The 19,077-nt window shown below is 36.5% G+C and overlaps 1 protein-coding gene across 1 annotated transcript in view; it reads right to left on the bottom strand.

Moving 5' to 3' along the window:
• Positions 1 to 426: 426 nt before the first annotated feature.
• Nampt (nicotinamide phosphoribosyltransferase) overlaps positions 427 to 19,077 on the bottom strand; it is a 31,674-nt gene continuing 13,023 nt past the window's right edge. The window contains exons 4-11 of the mRNA XM_048339818.1: positions 18,603 to 18,731; positions 14,311 to 14,469; positions 13,780 to 13,916; positions 10,503 to 10,728; positions 8,288 to 8,407; positions 6,649 to 6,789; positions 4,900 to 5,034; positions 427 to 2,899 (exon numbers count right to left, since the gene is read on the bottom strand). Coding sequence (XP_048195775.1) covers positions 2,789 to 2,899; positions 4,900 to 5,034; positions 6,649 to 6,789; positions 8,288 to 8,407; positions 10,503 to 10,728; positions 13,780 to 13,916; positions 14,311 to 14,469; positions 18,603 to 18,731 — 1,158 coding nt within the window. The 3' untranslated portion in view covers positions 427 to 2,788. The remainder of the gene's footprint in view (positions 2,900 to 4,899; positions 5,035 to 6,648; positions 6,790 to 8,287; positions 8,408 to 10,502; positions 10,729 to 13,779; positions 13,917 to 14,310; positions 14,470 to 18,602; positions 18,732 to 19,077) is intronic.

Below are 19,077 nucleotides of genomic sequence, written 5' to 3'. Positions count from 1 at the left end.
GTGGCAGTGTAGCTACATAAAGCAGAGAATAAGAGTCATTCTGGACACTTCTTACCCTCTCTTACTTCTTTAGAGGAAAACCTAAAAACAAGGTAGATCTAGAAATGGGCATTGTTTGAAGGATACAAACTTAACAATTCACTAATAGAACTAAACTTTATTTTCATGTTTATTACATGTTTATCATTGATGTTGGATACATAGTAGAACTGACAATATACAACTTAGGAGAAAATTTTACATTCTCCATTTTATAGGTTAAAAAGAAGGAATGTAAAAACTACAAAATACTTGAGTGTGAGTTCTAAATTATGATAAACAGAACAATAAATACTTTGCTATTTTCTTCTTTTCCTAATTTTCTAAGATGGATTTCACTATAAAAACCTTTTCATAACAATGTATTTCAAGAAAGGCAATAAGGAGTAATCATAAAAAACCATTTTACTTTATAATGGGTATAGGGTACAAATAACTTAAAAGTCTTAACCCCTATTTAAAATATGAACAGAGGATTAATTCATTAATGTCAACTACAAATCCAATGTTTTAAACCCATATGGTGCCATTTGCTTTTCTAGTCAGGAAGAGTTAGGCTGATTTAAGATTGACACACAGCACAATTTTATTTGACAATCACAGTAACCATTTGGTGCTCGGAATAGGGATGGCCAAATATCAATGGCTTAGTGAGAGAAATTCAGAGCTAACAGAAGTAACCATTCTATCTTCTGCTCTATGTTCAGGTACAAATGTAGACTTTATTCTGCATTCACTGAAAGTTGGCTGCTGAAATCCACAGAACACAAAGAATACTGCCTGTAGTATAATTCCAATGTTTCCACAGGGAAAAAAATTATCGTGGCTATCAAGGCTGTTATTGGTAATAATAAATACTTTCAATTCTCTATAAACCCTTTAACATACTTTGTGAAGTTGTGTCTTTTTAATGCTACCTTTATGTAAGTACAATAAAACTCAAAATCTCTTATTATGGATCACAGCATGAAGATGCTTACTAAATGTGAATATTACTTATTGTTCTAAGTGTTTAGAATTATCTGTAAAAAACCTATATTCCTTTTAATGCCACATTGACCAGAATAGCTTACCTCATTAAATTCTCATGACAGAATTAGATAAAATATTTTCTCACGTTAACTTCTTAGATAATTTATGGCCTTAGAACTTCATATTTATTACCATGTTGTTAAAATTTTTATAAACTAGTCTTCTAATTCCAAACCCTCAAACCAACATTATTCTTAACCCTGGCTCCTTGATGACAGCTGGCAAACTTTGTGGTGATTTTGTGAAAAGGCTTTGTGGATTAAATTTAGTCTCTGTCACAACTTCTGCCACTGTAGTGGGAAAGCATCCATAGGTAGGTATTTGCAAATAAAGGAGCAGTCTGTGAGATTTGGATTGTGGTGCATAGCTGGCTGGCCCTTGCTTTGAAGAACAAACCTACATAGATGAGTAATTTGCCAAGAAAGTGGTCTCTAGTCAGATGTGATGACTGACTCAACCTAGCAGTTAATCACTTAACATTTTGGTGTTGAACACTTTAAAAATTTAGCCAACTCTGTATTTAGTCAAGACACTTGTATCAAAAGTTCATGTTACCATGCTTTTCACTGGGGATAACTTATCCTTAAGAACCTGATTGTTATTAAGGGATATGATTTTAAATTAATAAATGATGTCCATACAGTTTAATATACAATTTAATTTTTTTTAAAAAACTTAATGGAAAATATGACAGAATCAAAATATTTAAAACGAGTACACTCACTACCCATTCCAGTAAATCATTTTAGTCATACCAACTATAGAATATGAAAAATAAATTCAGAAGTGTAATTACTTTAAAATACACTACTTCCACTTTTGTCAATATTTTACATTTATGTATATATTCTATAGTGGAAGCAGAAAATCTCTCTAAAAACATTATCTCCTTAAAATCTTGAGGTGCATATTAGAGCCACAGGCAATACCTGACATATAAAATTGCAGTACAGGCCTTTCAAATTTGGCATTTCACTGATACATTACAATGACCACGATATATAACTGTACAGTGCCTAGACATTCCAGTAAGAACCATTATTTTCTTTAGTGTAGAATGATTAGTACACCTTCTACAAGGGGCAGTGAGGTTAGTAATTCTAGAGGGTATGTCTTGACATAATTTCCAAATTGTACAATAACACAAACAACTTTGTTAAGGCCATGTTTTATTTGCTGATTAATGGACAAAAGGCAATGTAATTTATTTTCAAGTATTTTCTTGAAAGTCTGTGCTCATAAAAATCATGAAAAGTTGGAAAGACTGTTAAATCACTGAAACTTTAAATATATCTTACACAATCTTGTTTGTACAAAAATACAAGTTAAATATAAACATAAAGCAATCATGGTAATTTTATGCAAATCTGTTTTATGTGATCTTTAGTTACATATAAAAGTTTCTCAGTTCTGTTATTTGTGAAAAGATCAATACCAGATTGAGTTACTACCTATTGGCAAAGGGCCCTAAAAAGCTCACTTTAGCATTAATCTTTTACATGGTTATGTGTATTTCTGAATCTGAGATCACTTAGACACTGGAAAAAAAAGGGCAGTATGTCCATAAACCAACAAATAATTTGGCTGTAATGTATCATAAAACACAAAGAACTCCCACACAGCTATACAATAAACATTACGCATTACATACACACAGGTGTATACAGGCATGTATACACAAGCGCACACACACGCACACCCAGGCCTAAGGCAAAGCCTAATGAGGTGCTGCTTCCAGTTCCATATTCAGCTGTGCATTTTTTCTGACTTCATCAAAGGAGTAGCTTTTCGTCACCTTCCCATTCTTGAAAACTGTATGGAGAAGATCCTGCAGAAATGTAAATTTAACAACTATCAGAGGTATCAAGCAGAAACTTGGAACCACACTTTGATGAATTTGCCTTGCTACTGAAATACCTGAGATGATGTTGGTGTTCTACAGTTGGTAAGGTATTACAATATGACATTCTTAGGTCACTAAAGAAAACCAAAAAGCCTAATTGGCCCATCTTTCCAAGCGGCAGCTAGGCTGCCTATGAGAACAGCAGTGGCTGCTGCTCATCATTGCTAACAGAGCAGGAGAGCCTGCCAGCACCAGACCTCTCCACACAGGCCCACAGTCAGCACTGGTTATATACCTGTCCAGATAAAACTTCAATGCATTTGCTAGCCATTACATTTTGACCTAAAAGTAACAACGACAAAAAATTCAAACACCAAACAAAAACAAGTAATGATTTCTTGTCCCAATACTAGGGACAAGAAAGAATACCTCAGCTAAGACTCTATATACTCTAAAATCACTTAGGAACATAAGGCCCTCAACTGTGACAAAAGTTACACAGATGAGAAAATAAGGGCTTAACTCTCTGGGGTTCAGAGCACCACTTCTCTCTCAGTAAGGAGTTACTTGTTTCTACTTTCTTTTTAAGAAATGCACAGATATCTTTTCTGTCTAGTCTGAACGTACATAGAAATGTAATACCTTTGCATTGCTTTAAATAACAGTTCTAGGTGTACTATTTTCTTTCATTCACTTAAACTACCAGTGAATGCTGGTTCCTATTCCTTAATCAAAATGCCTACAAACAGATTACTAACCTTAGATCTTCTAGTATATCATTCGTAGAATTAGGCTTTTATTTGGAATCAGTCTCAAGCAACTAGGTCATGGAAGATAAGTTAATGTGGCAAATGTTGGCAGCCCCAACAGTTAAGTGAAACCTACTCAAAGATTATCTGATAGACTATATAAAAGGATCTGATTCTAAACACTTTATTTACTAATGTATTTTTCCTCAAAGATACTTCACTAATTCTAGCCAAAATCTTAAAAATGTAACAGATACAAGCAATAAATTTGACACAATATAGATTTTTAAAAAACGGTGTATTTACATTTTACAGTGTCTTTTTTTGGGAAAATATGAACAAAATTTTTTTTTCCTCTATAATGAAAAAAAATTAAATCCAGTTCTAGTGGGCTTTGTTTTTTGTGCTGGTTCTGGGGCTTGAACCCAGCTGCAGGCCTGTGTTGTTTAGCTTTTTGCTCAAGGATGGGACTCTACCACTTGAGCCACAGCTCCACTTCCAGCTTTTTTTCTGGTTAACACACACTTTCCTGCCCAAGCTGCGAACTGTGATCCTCAGTTCTCAGCCTAAGTAGTTAGAATGACAGGTATGAGCTATGAGTGCCCAGCTAATCCAGGGATTCTGAAACCAGAAAATTTCTAACTTGCACTGTTATATGCTAAAAACCATCTGATTATGTAATCAGATAATATAATATAGACTACTTCAGCACATAATTTTGCAGTTTTGTTGACTTTAATCAGAAACCTTAGTTAAGGTTTCATTATTAGTTATGTAAGAATCAATGCATCCTGCTTTCATAGTTAAAGACAACTTAATTTGCAGTTTTAGGTCGTGGACAATGACACTAAAGAAAAATAATCTGAACTGGATACTAAGTTTTAAAAATAATTATCTTGAAAAAAATTTAGATTTTGGATAAGCTCTTTATTTAATGCATTACAATTAGCAGTACTTTATGATACAAAATAATCTATGAGAAGTCTAATAACATCCCTCTAAGTATTTCTCACAGTGCTTCCTGGGGAATGAGTCACTGCTTGTTGAGAAAGATTTAAGACTAAATATACACTACCATGCTGGCCATTATGGCAAAAAATAACTTTCATTACTGTCACAAAAGAACTCTGAAAAAAAATTAAAAATGTAACATAAAAACCTTATTAATTTGGAGAGCAAACTCAATTCTCATAAAAAAAAAACCAAACAACCCACCCAATTAGTAAAGATACATACGTGACCATATTCTTCTAGGTCTCCTTTTCCTTCCTCCAGTGTAACAAAATTCCCAGCTGGTGTCCTATGTAGAGATAATCGGCCCTTTTTGGACCTTTTGTTGGGATCAGCAACTGGGTCCTTGAAGACATTAATCTGAAAGTCAAGTAAGCAATAGAAAGAGTATTCAGAAAACCCCACTAAACTCAGTGATAGAGCACTAGCCCACCCCAGCAAAGTCTTGGCTTTGCCCTAACACCATTCACAAATATACAGGTACACACATATCATTCTATGTAAATAAGTAAATTTTAGGTTTACAGATTTAATTGAACAAATCCATATCTGACTCTTTAGCCTGTTTGAAGGGCTGTCAATTGTTATGAAAAAAAATCTGATATTCCATTTGAATGTCTTTGAGAATTGTAATCTGTGACCCTTATGATACAAACTGCACTTAAACTAATGACTAAAAAGAGAATTATGCTGCAATTATATACATACACATATACTGTATTTGTAAGACCTTTAAGGAGGGAACTAAGATATCACATAGGATAAAAGCTTTCTATTTTATAATCTTTTTCTTCTGTTCTTATTACTGTTACCTTGTAATTGTCAGAAGTAAAACAACTTCTGAAGACCTGAAGAGAGCTGAATGTTTACTTCAGAATCAGAATGGTAGCAAAGCATAACAGATTCTAGCAACAATCACAGTGAGGAACAACAAATGAGACAACCACAAAACTTTCCAAAGGAAGGTGGGAGAGTCCATAAAGAACCAATTCAGGCTGGGCTCTGGTGACAGCTGTCTATAATTCTAGTTATTGAAAAGGCTAGAGCTGAGGATTGCAATTAAAAGCCAGCCTGGGCAGGAAAGCCCATTATACTCTTTCTCTCTCCAATAACCACCAAAAAGCAGGAAGTGGAGCTGTGGCTTAAGTGGTAGAGCACTAACCTTGAACAAAAAGCTCAGAGACAGTGCCCATGCCCTGAGTCCAGGCACTTGTGTGCACTCACCCCTCCCCTCTCCCCAGGAAACCAATCTAGATCTTCCTGAGGGTCTTCTCTCCTCCATCCATTGTTCCACTTAATTTTCCTCAAGAGAGTCAGACTTGAGGAACTATTTTTTCCTTTTATGTTTTCAACAAAATGTTGTAGTTAATATATTAAGGGAAGGTGAGGCTTAAAGCAAAGAAAATAGTGCCTGTGTGCTTTTAATCAGGCTACTTATTAATACAGTGTCCATCTGAACTCCTGGCTCTGGTTTCCCAGGCCCTGTTTCCTGGCTTCAATGAGACTTCTTATGCCATCTTCATGCAAACACACAATATATTTGGTATTATTCACCTTCCACCTCTTCCTTCTCCCTTTTTATCTCCCCAGTCTCATAATTACACTAAAATTCCATGCCTATCTATCTTATCTCTATATCATCTTTATTATCTTTAATATATGATGGGAAGATCAGCTTACATTCCTACTCAAATGTGGCCAACTTTTTGATCCAAAGGTATTTACCAAATCCATGGGAAATGACTGACCTGCATGATCTCTCTTAAATAGTGTTTTACTTCATTGGTTCTCCTTTTTCCAAGTTTCTTCCTCTTTCATCACATTTATTACCTAGTTTCTTCTTTCCTTGTTTCTAAGTTGAGGTCAGTAGTATCTTACAGTGTAATCACAGTGCAGGACCACACTATTTTTGGACTACTGCACTCAGTAACTAAAAGAGGATGCTAACACAGGAGTAAAAGATGAAGGACATACCCCAAGGCCATTGGTTACAACATAGCTACACTTAAAGGAACAATTCAATAGATCTCTTGTCAACTTCTGTAGCAAAGCTCCACCAGAACCAAAGGAAACATTTTCAATACTCCACTTCTTTTGTTTCATGCCTTCTACAATCTAGATTAAAAACAGACAAAACCTAAGTAATTTGGAAGCAGATGAACATTATTTTCACAGAGCAATATTTATAAATAAAGCATCCTAGAGCAGTTTTGCAACAGTCAATATAATAATACAATATAATGTTGTTATATTCTACATTTTCTTTTTAAAGACCCACCCACCCTGAAAGGGATATATGTGGAAGGAGGGGATTTCTTCCAGTTCTGAGTGTGTCTTGTCATCATTGTGGTTAGGCTGGGAGAGTGAAGGAAATGAGGAGTGTGAAAGCTGGCTAGAGATATTGAGGTTACTTGAATAGGTGTCATTTATCCACCTTTATAAGTTACTTCCCAGATGTCAGCAGCAACAGAAATGGGACCAAACATTTGCCACAAATTACAAGGCTTCAGAGAGGACCCTAAATATCTTCTAAGTGGGACTTATTTACCTAGAATCTAGCAAATCCCAAATTCTGTCTGAGACTGGCATACATCAAAATGACAGAGGTTTATGACAGATGTTATGATATTAGTGGTACTCTCAATTTCCAATGAAGTATTTAAGGTAATAATTAAAATAAGTTCCTAGAAACCTTAATTTCAGAAACATAAGAGGACAAGTTTGTTAACATAATATAGTACATTATTTAGCTGGGTCTAACAATAGTGTTGGAAGAAAATTTTATCATTCGAATTTTATATTGTTAGGAGTATGTGAAACCCTACACAATTAAAACTCAGAACCGTTAAGACTTTGTGTTTTGTATTACAAGGACTATTCTGTGACTTTTTGTTTCTTAGCAGTGTATCTTTACAATCCAGGGAGGCAAATGAGGCTGGACAAAAGTGCTTTGGTATTTCTATTATTTAAGCTATTATTTCTAAATTTTAAGTAATGCACAGTAAAGACAGAACTTATGTTGGGATCCAGCCTTTGGACTTGACGCCCTTCCCCCCAGCCCTAGGGGAATGCGAAAGCAGGCTACGGTTCTCTGGGTCCAGAACCAGAAGAACCGGCTTTGCACCCAGCCCCCAACTCTCTTGCCAGCCCAGGCGCCTCCCCGTCTCTCCCTGGCTTGGCGCTTTCAAGTGACGTTAGCTCAAGGAGGTCATGTGATAGCTCCCAGCCTATCGGCGTCCTGGCCGATTGCCTTTCCCTTCGTATCACTTCCCTTTACCCCCGCCTTAATAAATCAGATTGCTCTTGAAGCTTCTCCGAGACTCGCGTATGCCTGGCTTTCTTTACTGGTAAGGAGGTGGGTAAGCGTTCTCGTTAGGCCGCGCACACGTGAGGTCAGTACTGACTCACCCGCCCCATCCTGGCTACCTGCCGGCCGGGTGACCAGGAGAGAGGGTGAGAAAGGGGGTGGTGAGAAACATAGCCGAGCCTTGATCCCCACGCCAGGGAAGGCAACCCGAGCCCGACAAACTTATATTCACAACTTGTTTTCAAATATTTAAAACTAACTAAGCTGTAAGAATTTTCTTATTAGAACTTTCTATATAAAACTGACCTCCTGTAAGGTATTAATATCGACTCCATCCCCTTGAATGACTCTGAGATAAGGTGGCAACAACTTGTAGCCCTTGGAGTTCTCAATGACAGGAAACTTCTTACCTAAAATATCCAAAACCTGTGTGAAAAAAACATGAGACACAAATAACTAAACTGGAAAAAATTACAAAAGCTAAAAATTAATACTTTGTAAAACTTAGACCCAGTCCTTTTAAACCGTATTAGAAACAAGTATGCTATTTCCTACTAGTTTCACATGAGGACATGGCTCAAAACACGTTTTTTCCCTCACAGCTTTCAAATCACAGGGTCAAGGGAAAATTTCATTGTAATGCATTAAAACAAACTCATGAGTGTACTTCTCACTTGGATTTTTTGTGCTTGTGCTCATGTTTTGTTTGCTTTTGTCTGATATAAATTTTTGAGTCACAAATGGATTTATATTTATATCAGAGAAACTGATAGACTAAGCTGGAAATGAATCTATAAGGTATAGTTTTTCTAAGGTTCTCCTACTAAAGTTAAGTTGCATAAACATGGAAAACACCCTACTCAGTCATTTGCTAAAAGTTCTGTAGCTGCTAAAATACTGAAACAGATTTAAAAATTAATCAGATAAAAAAATCTACACACATTTCCTTCCTGGGTAAATCACTTCCTTCTTCTCAATAAGCTGTGTAAAGAACTTCAATAAAGAACCTATTGGTGTGAAAAGCCCATGGAGATGACTCAAGTTGTTCTTAAAGGTGCTCATTTTTTATTAGACAATGAGAAAAACATGAATCCTGTTTAGTTTGCTAAACAAATATTTCAGGTTAAGATGTTTAGAGTAGTATACTATTTAATAGCATTTTAAAAGACTTCCTTGTGTCTTTGTCCATGCCAAATGTGAAAAGCAGTGGTAGAGAAGCTGTAGCCAAAAGACTTACACAGAACACTTGGGCTCCATATTTTATATGTTGTGTTATTTTAACCTACTCTGTAAGCTTTTTTCTTCATTAAACATACATTTTTTATGTGAATAAATGACACATCTCAACATAAAGCACATAATATTCTTGTTGGAAGAAAATTTTAAAGGTGGGCTGGGAATATGGCCTAGTGGAAAAGTGCTTGCCTCGTATACATGAAGCCCTGGGTTCGATTCCTCAGCACCACATATATAGAAAAAGCCTGAAGTGGCGCTGTGGCTCAAGTGGTAGAGTGCTAGCCTTGAGCAAAAAGAAGTCAGGGAGGGGCTGGGAATATGGCCTAGTGGCAAGAGTGCTTGCCTCCTACACTTGAAGCTCTCGGTTCAATTCCCCAGCACCACATATATGGAAAACGGCCAGAAGGGGCGCTGTGGCTCAGGTGGCAGAGTGCTAGCCTTGAGCGGGAAGAAGCCAGGGATGGTGCTCAGGCCCTGAGTCCAAGGCCCAGGACTGGCCAAAAAAAAAAGTCAGGGACAGTGCTCAGGCCCTGAGTCCACACCCCAGGACTGGCAACAAAAACAAAAATAAAACAGAAAAATTTAAAGGCAAACTGAATCCTAAATATATACATTAGCACATTAACAATCAATGGTATCTTTTTAAGAATGACTCCTTGAGAAGTTTGTGTCTGTCTGTGTGTGCTGGTACTGGGGCTTGAACTCAAGGTCTGAGTGCTGTATCTTAGCTTTTTACTTAAGGCTGCTGCTGTTATCCCTCAAGCTCTACTTCTGGCTTTTTTGACGGTTAATTGGAGATAAGAGTCTCATGGACTTTTCTGCTTGGACTGTCTCTGAACTGTGATACTCAGATCTCAAAACTCTTGAGTAGCTAGAATTATAGGCATGAGCCACTGGCACCCAGCTTGAAAAGTATTTTTGAAATATCTTTATTCCAAGGTATTTCTTCTGAACTAACTTCAAGTGTTTTACAATGATGTGTAATAAAAAAAACCACAACTTGGTGATTAAATCATAGGGACTGATTAAAATGGCAATGCTACTAATTTATAAGGCACCTAAGAAACAATCTATTCAGAAGTGCCTAATTGATTACCTGATAGTATATAAATAATCCATAACTCTTGGTATTCTTTCTCTGCTAATGTATGGCCTTGGGCAAATCTATTCCTCTCTCTGATTTAAAAAATAAGATTAGTCCGGAAAGCTTTCAAGTGACAAGTAGTGTTGATGCAGCCGGTCTACAGGCAATTTCATAATCAAGTTAAAAGATATTAAAATTTACCTTTAATACAGTGTCCAGGGGATTTCCAGAATCCGGTCTGATTATCAGTGGTGCCTCTGCACTTCTTGATACTATTAAATGTCTTAGATCTTCACCCCATATTTTCTCACATGCATTATAAATGTCATAGCTATCACTGACCACAGATACAGGCACTGATGAAAACTGTGTCACTATATGTTCAAAAGCGTCTTTTTCATGATCTTTCCCCCAAGCTGTTATGGTACTAGAAAACAAAATAAAAATACACGTTTACTTAAGCAAGACATATTACATATTCTTGAAGTACCATTAACCATTATGTTTGCTATGCTACAACATCAATAGGTAAGGGACTTAGTTTAATAAAAAATGTACATCAGAAGGCAAAAGGTCTATTTGGGCATCCTTTGGCCAATTTGTTTTTAAACCACAAATAACCACGTTCTGCTTCAGTTGTTATTTATTTTCAACCAATTATGAGTTTTGTGTGTGTGTGTCTGTGCTTTGTTCATTATTCCCCAATCTCATTTAAAGCTAGTATGCTTAAACACTTGTTAAATGCGTCCTTACTTCTTGCCACATGTTAAAAGGGATAAACTCAAAATCTCTTTACTTTGCCACACACAACAAGTACTTGCCTCTTTTCTGTGAGCTTCTGAAGCCATATACCAACAATAGTAGAGATACAAGCTTTTTCTATTTTACTTTAGCTCTACCTATTACATCTTCAAATGGCCAGTAGTAAAGGCTGTCACTTAATTTACCCAGACGTTAGCTAATACTAATTAATATATGCCCAAGGAATGCAAATCTTAATGTTTACTTTGGGTAAAAATCATAATTAAAACAGGAAAGTGTAAGAGTTTCTATTAGGCAGAAATTACTATTGTGATTTTTGCAATGTCCTCAGTAGTGCCTTTTCTTATTGAATAGAATATCTAATGTGTAACTGGTTAAATGATATGTGATGTAAGTAAAGAAATTCTTAAATAGTATTTAGTCATAAACGTAAAAATTACTATTTCCTTATACAAATAAATTTTTATTTGTTAACCTTCTAATCCTGGCCTCTACCCTATTTTCTCCAGAGAAATAATGGACAGTAAGTAGCCCATTCATAACAAAGTCCAGGTATGTGTAAATTTACTCAAACCTGTGTTCAGTAAAACTTGTTATAGAATGCCCCTTAAATGCTCACATGTGAAGACTGGTAGGGCTGTGGGTTGGTGATAGAAACTTTATAGGAGGTGGGTCCCCATCAAAGGAAGGTCATTGGGGTGGGACCTGGAGAAGGCTGCTGAGACCCTAGCCCTTCCTCCCTGTTTCTCAGCAGCCACAAGAGGAGCAGCTTTGTGTTGCCATTGAGGACTGCCTCTCCATTGATGATGTTCCTTACTACAGGCCTACAGCGATGGGGCTAAGTGACCATGGACTAAAACTTCTGTAACCATTAACTAAAATAAACATTCAACATTAGTTGGAACTGGCAGAACACCACTAAAATTTAAGTCTAAAATTGCTTTTTGCTGCTCATGGGGTTTGAACTCAATTGTCTGGTGATGTCCTTGAACTTTTTTACTTAAGGCTAGTGCTCTACTACTTTGAGCCACAGCTCACTGGAGATAAGCATCTCATGAACTTGGCTTCCCAGGCTAGCTTCAAATCATGATCATCAGCCTCCTGAGTAGCTAGGATTATAGGGATGAGTTACCAGCACCCGGCTTGCAATCACTATTTTATACAATTCTTTGTTCTAAAGGACTTGGGTAAACCATTTCTCATACTGTCAGTAGCACACGGGGAGTAGCTGAGTAGGCATACTTCAGCACTATTAAAAGACTTGGCTACTGAGATACTGTCTAAAAGTAAGATATGGCTCATTTATATAAAATTCATTTCATAGTGGATGCTCTTCTTATAAACTAGAGGCTGTCAGTAGTTGTGATGTCATTTTTCTATTTCATATAAGCACTGGCAGGCCAAGAGGACAAAGTAGAGTAAGGATGAAGAGGAGCCCTGTCTTGTTTTATGTTCACAGTTGCAACTGTCTTCTTTGTAAAGGGTGGAACTAGCTCAATGATCAACAATACTGGAAAGCTTGTGTAAGAATGAACTCCTAGAGCTACACAAGTTCACTGTGTATATAGCTACTATTTACTAAAATTGTATCACTGGTCATTTATCTCTGTTTTCATGTGTATCATGTGTAGCACACAAATTGCCAATTTTAGTTCTTATCTTGCTTTCTCCATGATATGTGAATTTTATTGAGCTTCCTTGAACTTCTAAGACATATCTTGTGCATTTCAGCTTTTTGGAATGTCTTTCTGTGATCTTCTCTCCGCAAGATGCAGCATCTCCTTCTATCTAACATGGTTCTGACCTGACACTGGTCTCTCTCTGTAACTGCTTGCTACATGAAACATCAAGTGCTCAAAATGCCTCAGTGTGACAGATCCCACTATCTGTATGGTTGCCCATGTTCTCTTCTGAACTCTAGATCTACTTTGTTAGGTAGGAGGTTAAATATCTTTATCTCTATGGAAACAAGTGGTATATCACTGTTATTTTCAACATGCCATGTGAAACTGTGCCCACCCTTTTTTTCTTATTTCTTTTCCGTGGTTTCACCCCTGATATCACTGTAACTGATTTTAGTACCCTGGATATTGTATATATGTGTATTCGAACTAGTGAAGGGAAAGAAAATACCAAAATTGAGAGACAAAGGATAAAAAGACAAACCATTCCAAAAGCAATACTTACAAAACCATTTGGTGTAAACAACTACACAACTCTTGGGGGGGGGGGGAGATGAGAAGGGGAGAGGTGGGGCAAAAATAAGAGGAGGTAACAAGTTGGATAAGAAACATACTCATTGCCTTATGCATGAAACTGTAAGCCCTCTGTACTTCACTTTGACAATAAAGAAAAAAAGTTCTGTATCTTCCAAATGCTAACCTTTCTACAGAGAATAAAAATCCACCGATGGGCTGGGGATATAGCCTAGTGGCAAGAGTGCCTGCCTCGGATACACGAGGCCCTAGGTTCGATTCCCCAGCACCACATATACAGAAAACGGCCAGAAGCGGCGCTGTGGCTCAAGTGGCAGAGTGCTAGCCTTGAGCGGGAAGAAGCCAGGGACAGTGCTCAGGCCCTGAGTCCAAGGCCCAGGACTGGCCAAAAAAAAAAAAAAAATCCACCGAAGTTTATTACAGTACCTGGTTCTGTAAAGCACAATTGCTGAGTGACAAATACCAATTTTTAGCAGTAATATAAGAAATAAAAATTTTACCTGTGTTCTGCTGCTGGTACAGAATAGCCTGGAACAGGATCTTTTGTTCCATAATATTTCTTAATTAGAGCAATTCCTGCTACTGTATCTGTTCCTTTGAAGTTAACCAAATGAGCAGATGCCCCAATGCCAGCAGTCTAGAAAATTACCATAAGCCAAAATTAACAAAAGGAAATTCCAGATTTGTCCTACTCCCATTTCCCTCCCTTCTCTTACCCTGCCTGTAGTTGTGTTTCTCTGTAACATTATACCTAATATTATCATCATTATATATCTGATATATAATCTGTCTATCCTTCCAACTAATGTGTACAGAATTGAGGCATGTGCTGAAGGCTACATATCCCATGTACCTTGAATAAAGTCTGACACATAGTAGGTATTTTATATATATCTGTTGAATGGAGCTTTGGAATTTCAAAAGGGTGCCTACTTAAAAACAACAGCAATTCCAATAAATGTCCTGAAAAGTTTGTTACTGTTAATTGGATATCTGCATTTTATTAAATGAGATTCATTTCAGGTTCTTACCTCTTGGGAAGAGACTCCTCTGTAGCCAAAATCGTGTAACTTATATTCCAGACCATCTAAGTTTCCAGAAGTTTCTAATAAGTATTTGGCCAATATTTTCTTCTGCTCCCTTGAATTTGTGGCCACTGTGATTGGATACCAGGATTGAACAAGAATAGTCTGTAATAACAAAATTTAACCACAAATATGAACACATAAAATCTTTGGTTCTTTCAGGGGAAAAGCTTTCTCTGGATGGTTACCTTGAACTTTTACACTGTTAGAACGATCAATTATACATTGCAACTGAACAGTAGGATGCCTACTGTGTGTATTTCAGATCAAGTCAGCAGTAAAGAAGATAAATATACTAAGCCCTTAATAGTATAAGTTCCTATCCAAAGCACCAAAGAAACCAAGTATATTTTTTAAAACTGTGACAAAACACTAATTTAAAAAATTATGTTAAGGCCCAATAGCTTAATAAATTGCTGATGGTTTTAAAAGTACTTATTATGAATTTCTGCACCTAATATGGACCTACATCAAACAGATGATAAAACCAGCATTGGTTATGGACTAGAGATCTTGCATAATACTAATTTCTGTTTTCTTTTTCCAGCCATTTCCCCCCATTTTTTTTTATTTTTTGGCCAGTCCTGGGCCTTGGACTCAGGGCCTGAGCACTGTCCCTGGCTTCTTCCCGCTCAAGGCTAGCACTCTGCCACTTGAGCCACAGCGCCGCTTCTGGCCGTTTTCTGTATATGTGGTGCTGGGGAATCGAACCTAGGGCCTCGTGTATCCGAGGCAGGCATTCTTGCCACTAGGCTATATCCCCAGCCCCTTCCCCCCATTTTTTGCTTTTTCAGTACTGGGGTCTGAATGAAGGTCTACTTTTACTGCACCTTTAGTCCTTTATGGTGCTTACTTTTGAACAGGATTTCATTTCTTGCCTGGGTCTATGTCTAGGCTGTGATCCATCTATTTTAGGTTTGCTTCCATAGCTAGGATAAGAGGCATGCTACACCATGTTCAGATCTTCTTTGAGAAGGGTTTCATGAACTTTTCTGTCTGACCTGGCCTCAAACTGCAATTTTCCAATCTCAGCCTCTTTCAAGTAGTTAGAACTATAGGCATGAGCACTGGTGCCTGGCTTGAATAGTATTATAGTAGTTACTTGTTTATTCTTCTGGGTAGCTCCAAGGTAGACATGAATCTAACTTCTTATACTTAATATGACAAGTGTCTCATGTATTTGAGACACTTTAGCTTAGTAGTAGAGAATCCTATTTACTGACTTAGTACTTTATATACTTAGCTTTTATCCAAGTTTATTGTAAGAAAGCCTCATTAAACATTGCTGCATACACATATACAATTTCAAGCTTTTGTCTTCTTTTGTAGTAGACTGATAAAATTCTCAATGAGGAAGTGTTAAGGTATCTGGATTTCTACTTTCTGATTAGAACCTCTTTTCATTTTCCCTTGTTTTCTTGGTTTTGTTTTTAACTATCTTTTCTTTTTTGGTACTGGGAATCGAACCCAGGATGGCAAGCACTTCGCCACAGAGCTAAATCTCAGTCCTCCCTTGTTTTCTTGACTCTCAGTTAACTCCAAAGAAAATCTGATGCTTAATCACAGCAACCACATTAATTATTTTGATTTGGGAATTCACTTCTCCATTCTTGCATCATAATTTTCTGTGATAGTATGTTACAAGATGCAGCTTCAAATATATTTTAGAAAACTTACTACAAATGCCTAAACTGAACTGAAAAAAAAACAACACTTATCATTTGAAATTTAGGGGAAAATCCTCAACAATTTAAAACAATAAAAGCAAGTAAAAACAGCCAAAACCTTAGGCTTGCCAATTTGGTCATCTAATACTATAACATTAGACTCATGTGATTGACTAATAGAGTCCTTGAGGCTCTCCTCCTCAAGAGATGTGGAATCCATTTTCTGGGCCATTGTTATGACTTGAATGTTAGTGGGAATCAGGCTGTGCGATTTCCAATCCTAATTTCAAGGATTTGAAGCTTCTTCTCTCAAAAACCTGCCACACTGTAAGGAAACCTGTTACAGAGCAAGACCCTGAGCAGTGCCAGCTCTCTGAGCTGAGGCCATGGATTTGGTGTGAGACTACTGTAGACTGTTCAGCCCTAGCCTTACCTCAGCTGAATATATATGCATAAATCTAATTCTGTCAACCACAGAATAATGAAAAGCAATAGTTTTGATTAGGTCATAACTATGGGGTAGCTGTTATATAATAAAAATGTGAGGTAACTCTTAACCTATACTCTATAACCAATTTCTAACCATTCTACTTTTTTTTACAATTATAAAATATAGTTTATTCTTTTATTTTAATGGCACTAAGATTTAAACACATGTACTTACTAGCTTGCTTAGCCTGTACTCTACTTCTGAGTCCTATCTCCAGCCTTATTTTCTGTTGTTATTTTGGAGACAGCATTACACAGACTTTTCTGCCTGAGATGGCTTTAAAGCCACCAGAGCCCAGCTGGATTATTCTATTTTAACAGCATTTTAAGGGGGTCATTTTGTAATGTTGGGGTGGATGGACCAAGATGACTGGAACAGAAGTTCTAATGTTAGCTCTAATGTTGAGACAAATCAATTTCTCTCCCATTCTACTCTTCAAAGTTTTCTTTTGATCCCACTTCCAATGCCCATGATTCTTCTACTTCCAGTCTTTACCTTCTAGGAACATGTTCTGCAGACTGTGTTTTTCCTACTGTGACCACTTGTCACTCTAACTCAAATTTTATTCAGGTTGCATTCTTCTTTATAAACTTTTGATGGTCACCTACTATGTACAGGAAGCAAAGTGAATCTGATTAGCATGGAGGCAATTCCATAATCTTGCCATGTTTGCCATCTAAGTTTTTCTTACTATAGTTTTCATTTTTATACTGTAGCTCAGTTGTAAGAGCATGTGTCTAGCATATGTAAGGCCCCGAGTTTGATGCCTAACACCACTAAAGTAAAAACAAAAGAAAGCAAAAATATTCTCTAGTCTTGTGTTTTTATATTACCTATTTTAAATCAAACACCTACAGCACAAAATTAATAAGATACATTCTCTTTTAAGTACAATTAATCCAAAGTTTTAATATGTAATACAGGCTACTAAAACCCCTTTTTTGGTTAAATGTATATTTTTCTGGGCATATTATTAGTTGACAGATCATCAAAAGTCTAACAACACAATCAACATAGTACACAGATTTCCTTTTTTTAAAATTTAATTGTCAAGGTGATGTATCGAGAGGTTACAGTTAAATATGTTAGATTCCTGTCTTTAGAATGAACTTCAAACTAGAAACAGTGGCTCACATGGATATTAAGCCCAGCTACTCAGGAGATGGATATAAAGAGGTTTTTCAGTTCAAGGTCAGCCTGAGCTAACTAAAAATTTTCAAGAACTGAACTCAACCAATAAACACTAGGTGAGGTTTATCTATCAGTCCAGCTACAAGAAGTCTAAATATAGCAGGATCTTGGTCTAAGATGGCCTTGGCATAAATGTGAGACACTAGTTGAAAAATAATGAAATAAAAGAGGGCTTGGGGAATGGCACAATGGTAGAGCACCTGCCTACCAAATGTAAGGTCCTGAGTTCAAATCCAACTATCACAAAAAAAGGACCTGAAATGTCCTAATTATTATTTAAACCAATAAACCAAGGAGTAGTTGTAACAACCAAGTAAATAACTCTCCGATACTAAGGTGGTATTTCTATAGTTACTTGCAAGGGTATTTTCTTTTACACACAAAAGCCATATTAAATTGTTGAGAAGTGGATTATTACAGTCTAGGCATCAGTGCATGGAAAAAGTAAAAAGCTTTGTAATATAAACCAGAAGCCCACCAATGTGCTTCCCTTTCAGATTTAGAAAATAAAACAATATGAATAGTGAATCTGGTTTATTTTTAGGTGAGAAGCTGATAAATATCAACTGGTAAGCCTAGGACTAAACTGATTAGAGAAGAATGAAGAAAAAGAATGAAGTTATGAAAAGTTGGAACAAAGTTCCTTTTGTCTAAATGGAACAGAATATACATAAAATGTCATAAGTTACTAAAATATGCTGGTTCTTTATTCTAAGATAATATGTATTTAGAATGGAAACAAGACAGAACTGAGTTTTAAAAAGTAGCTAATTCTCAATAATTTGGTTTAACTAAGCCATCACCAACTGGAAATTGAGGCTTGGAAGTTAGTAACACATCAAGCTCAGTTCAATCATTTTTGATTACTAGTAAGAATTTTAAAAATTCACCTCAATCCAGTTTGTAAGCCAGTAGCACTCTGGATCTGTGTTTTCCACTGTGAAGAGAACATTTCCTCGGGGAATGACAGAACCCTCAGGCACAGCCTTCACTTCTATTGGAAGATGACCATCATATTTCTGGTAAAGACAACAATAAGTTAATTCAACCCACAGATAATGCTTGACCAGTTTTATTAAGATTCTTTACATTTTATAGAAGCTAAATCTACAATTTAGAAATTGCAACTGTACACGTTACATTGTTAGCAACAATCAAGTTAGAATGTCCCCAAAAGAAATTTAAAATTATTAAAAACATAGGCAATGATACTAATTTTTTACACTTAATGCTGTCAAGTATCTTTGTAATAGCACCAATTACTAGAAGAGGTAGATCACTAACTACAAGTGGTAGATTATTAAAAAATGACCCAAAACAGTGTTTTCCCTGTTGTTACACAAATCTGTACAACATTGTCTAAAA

The sequence above is a fragment of the Perognathus longimembris genome, chromosome 2, assembly GCF_023159225.1.
Source record: "Perognathus longimembris pacificus isolate PPM17 chromosome 2, ASM2315922v1, whole genome shotgun sequence".
NCBI lineage: Eukaryota > Metazoa > Chordata > Mammalia > Rodentia > Heteromyidae > Perognathus > Perognathus longimembris.
Note: the sequence above shows the minus strand (reverse complement) of the source record. Positions and strands in the feature narration are given on the sequence as shown.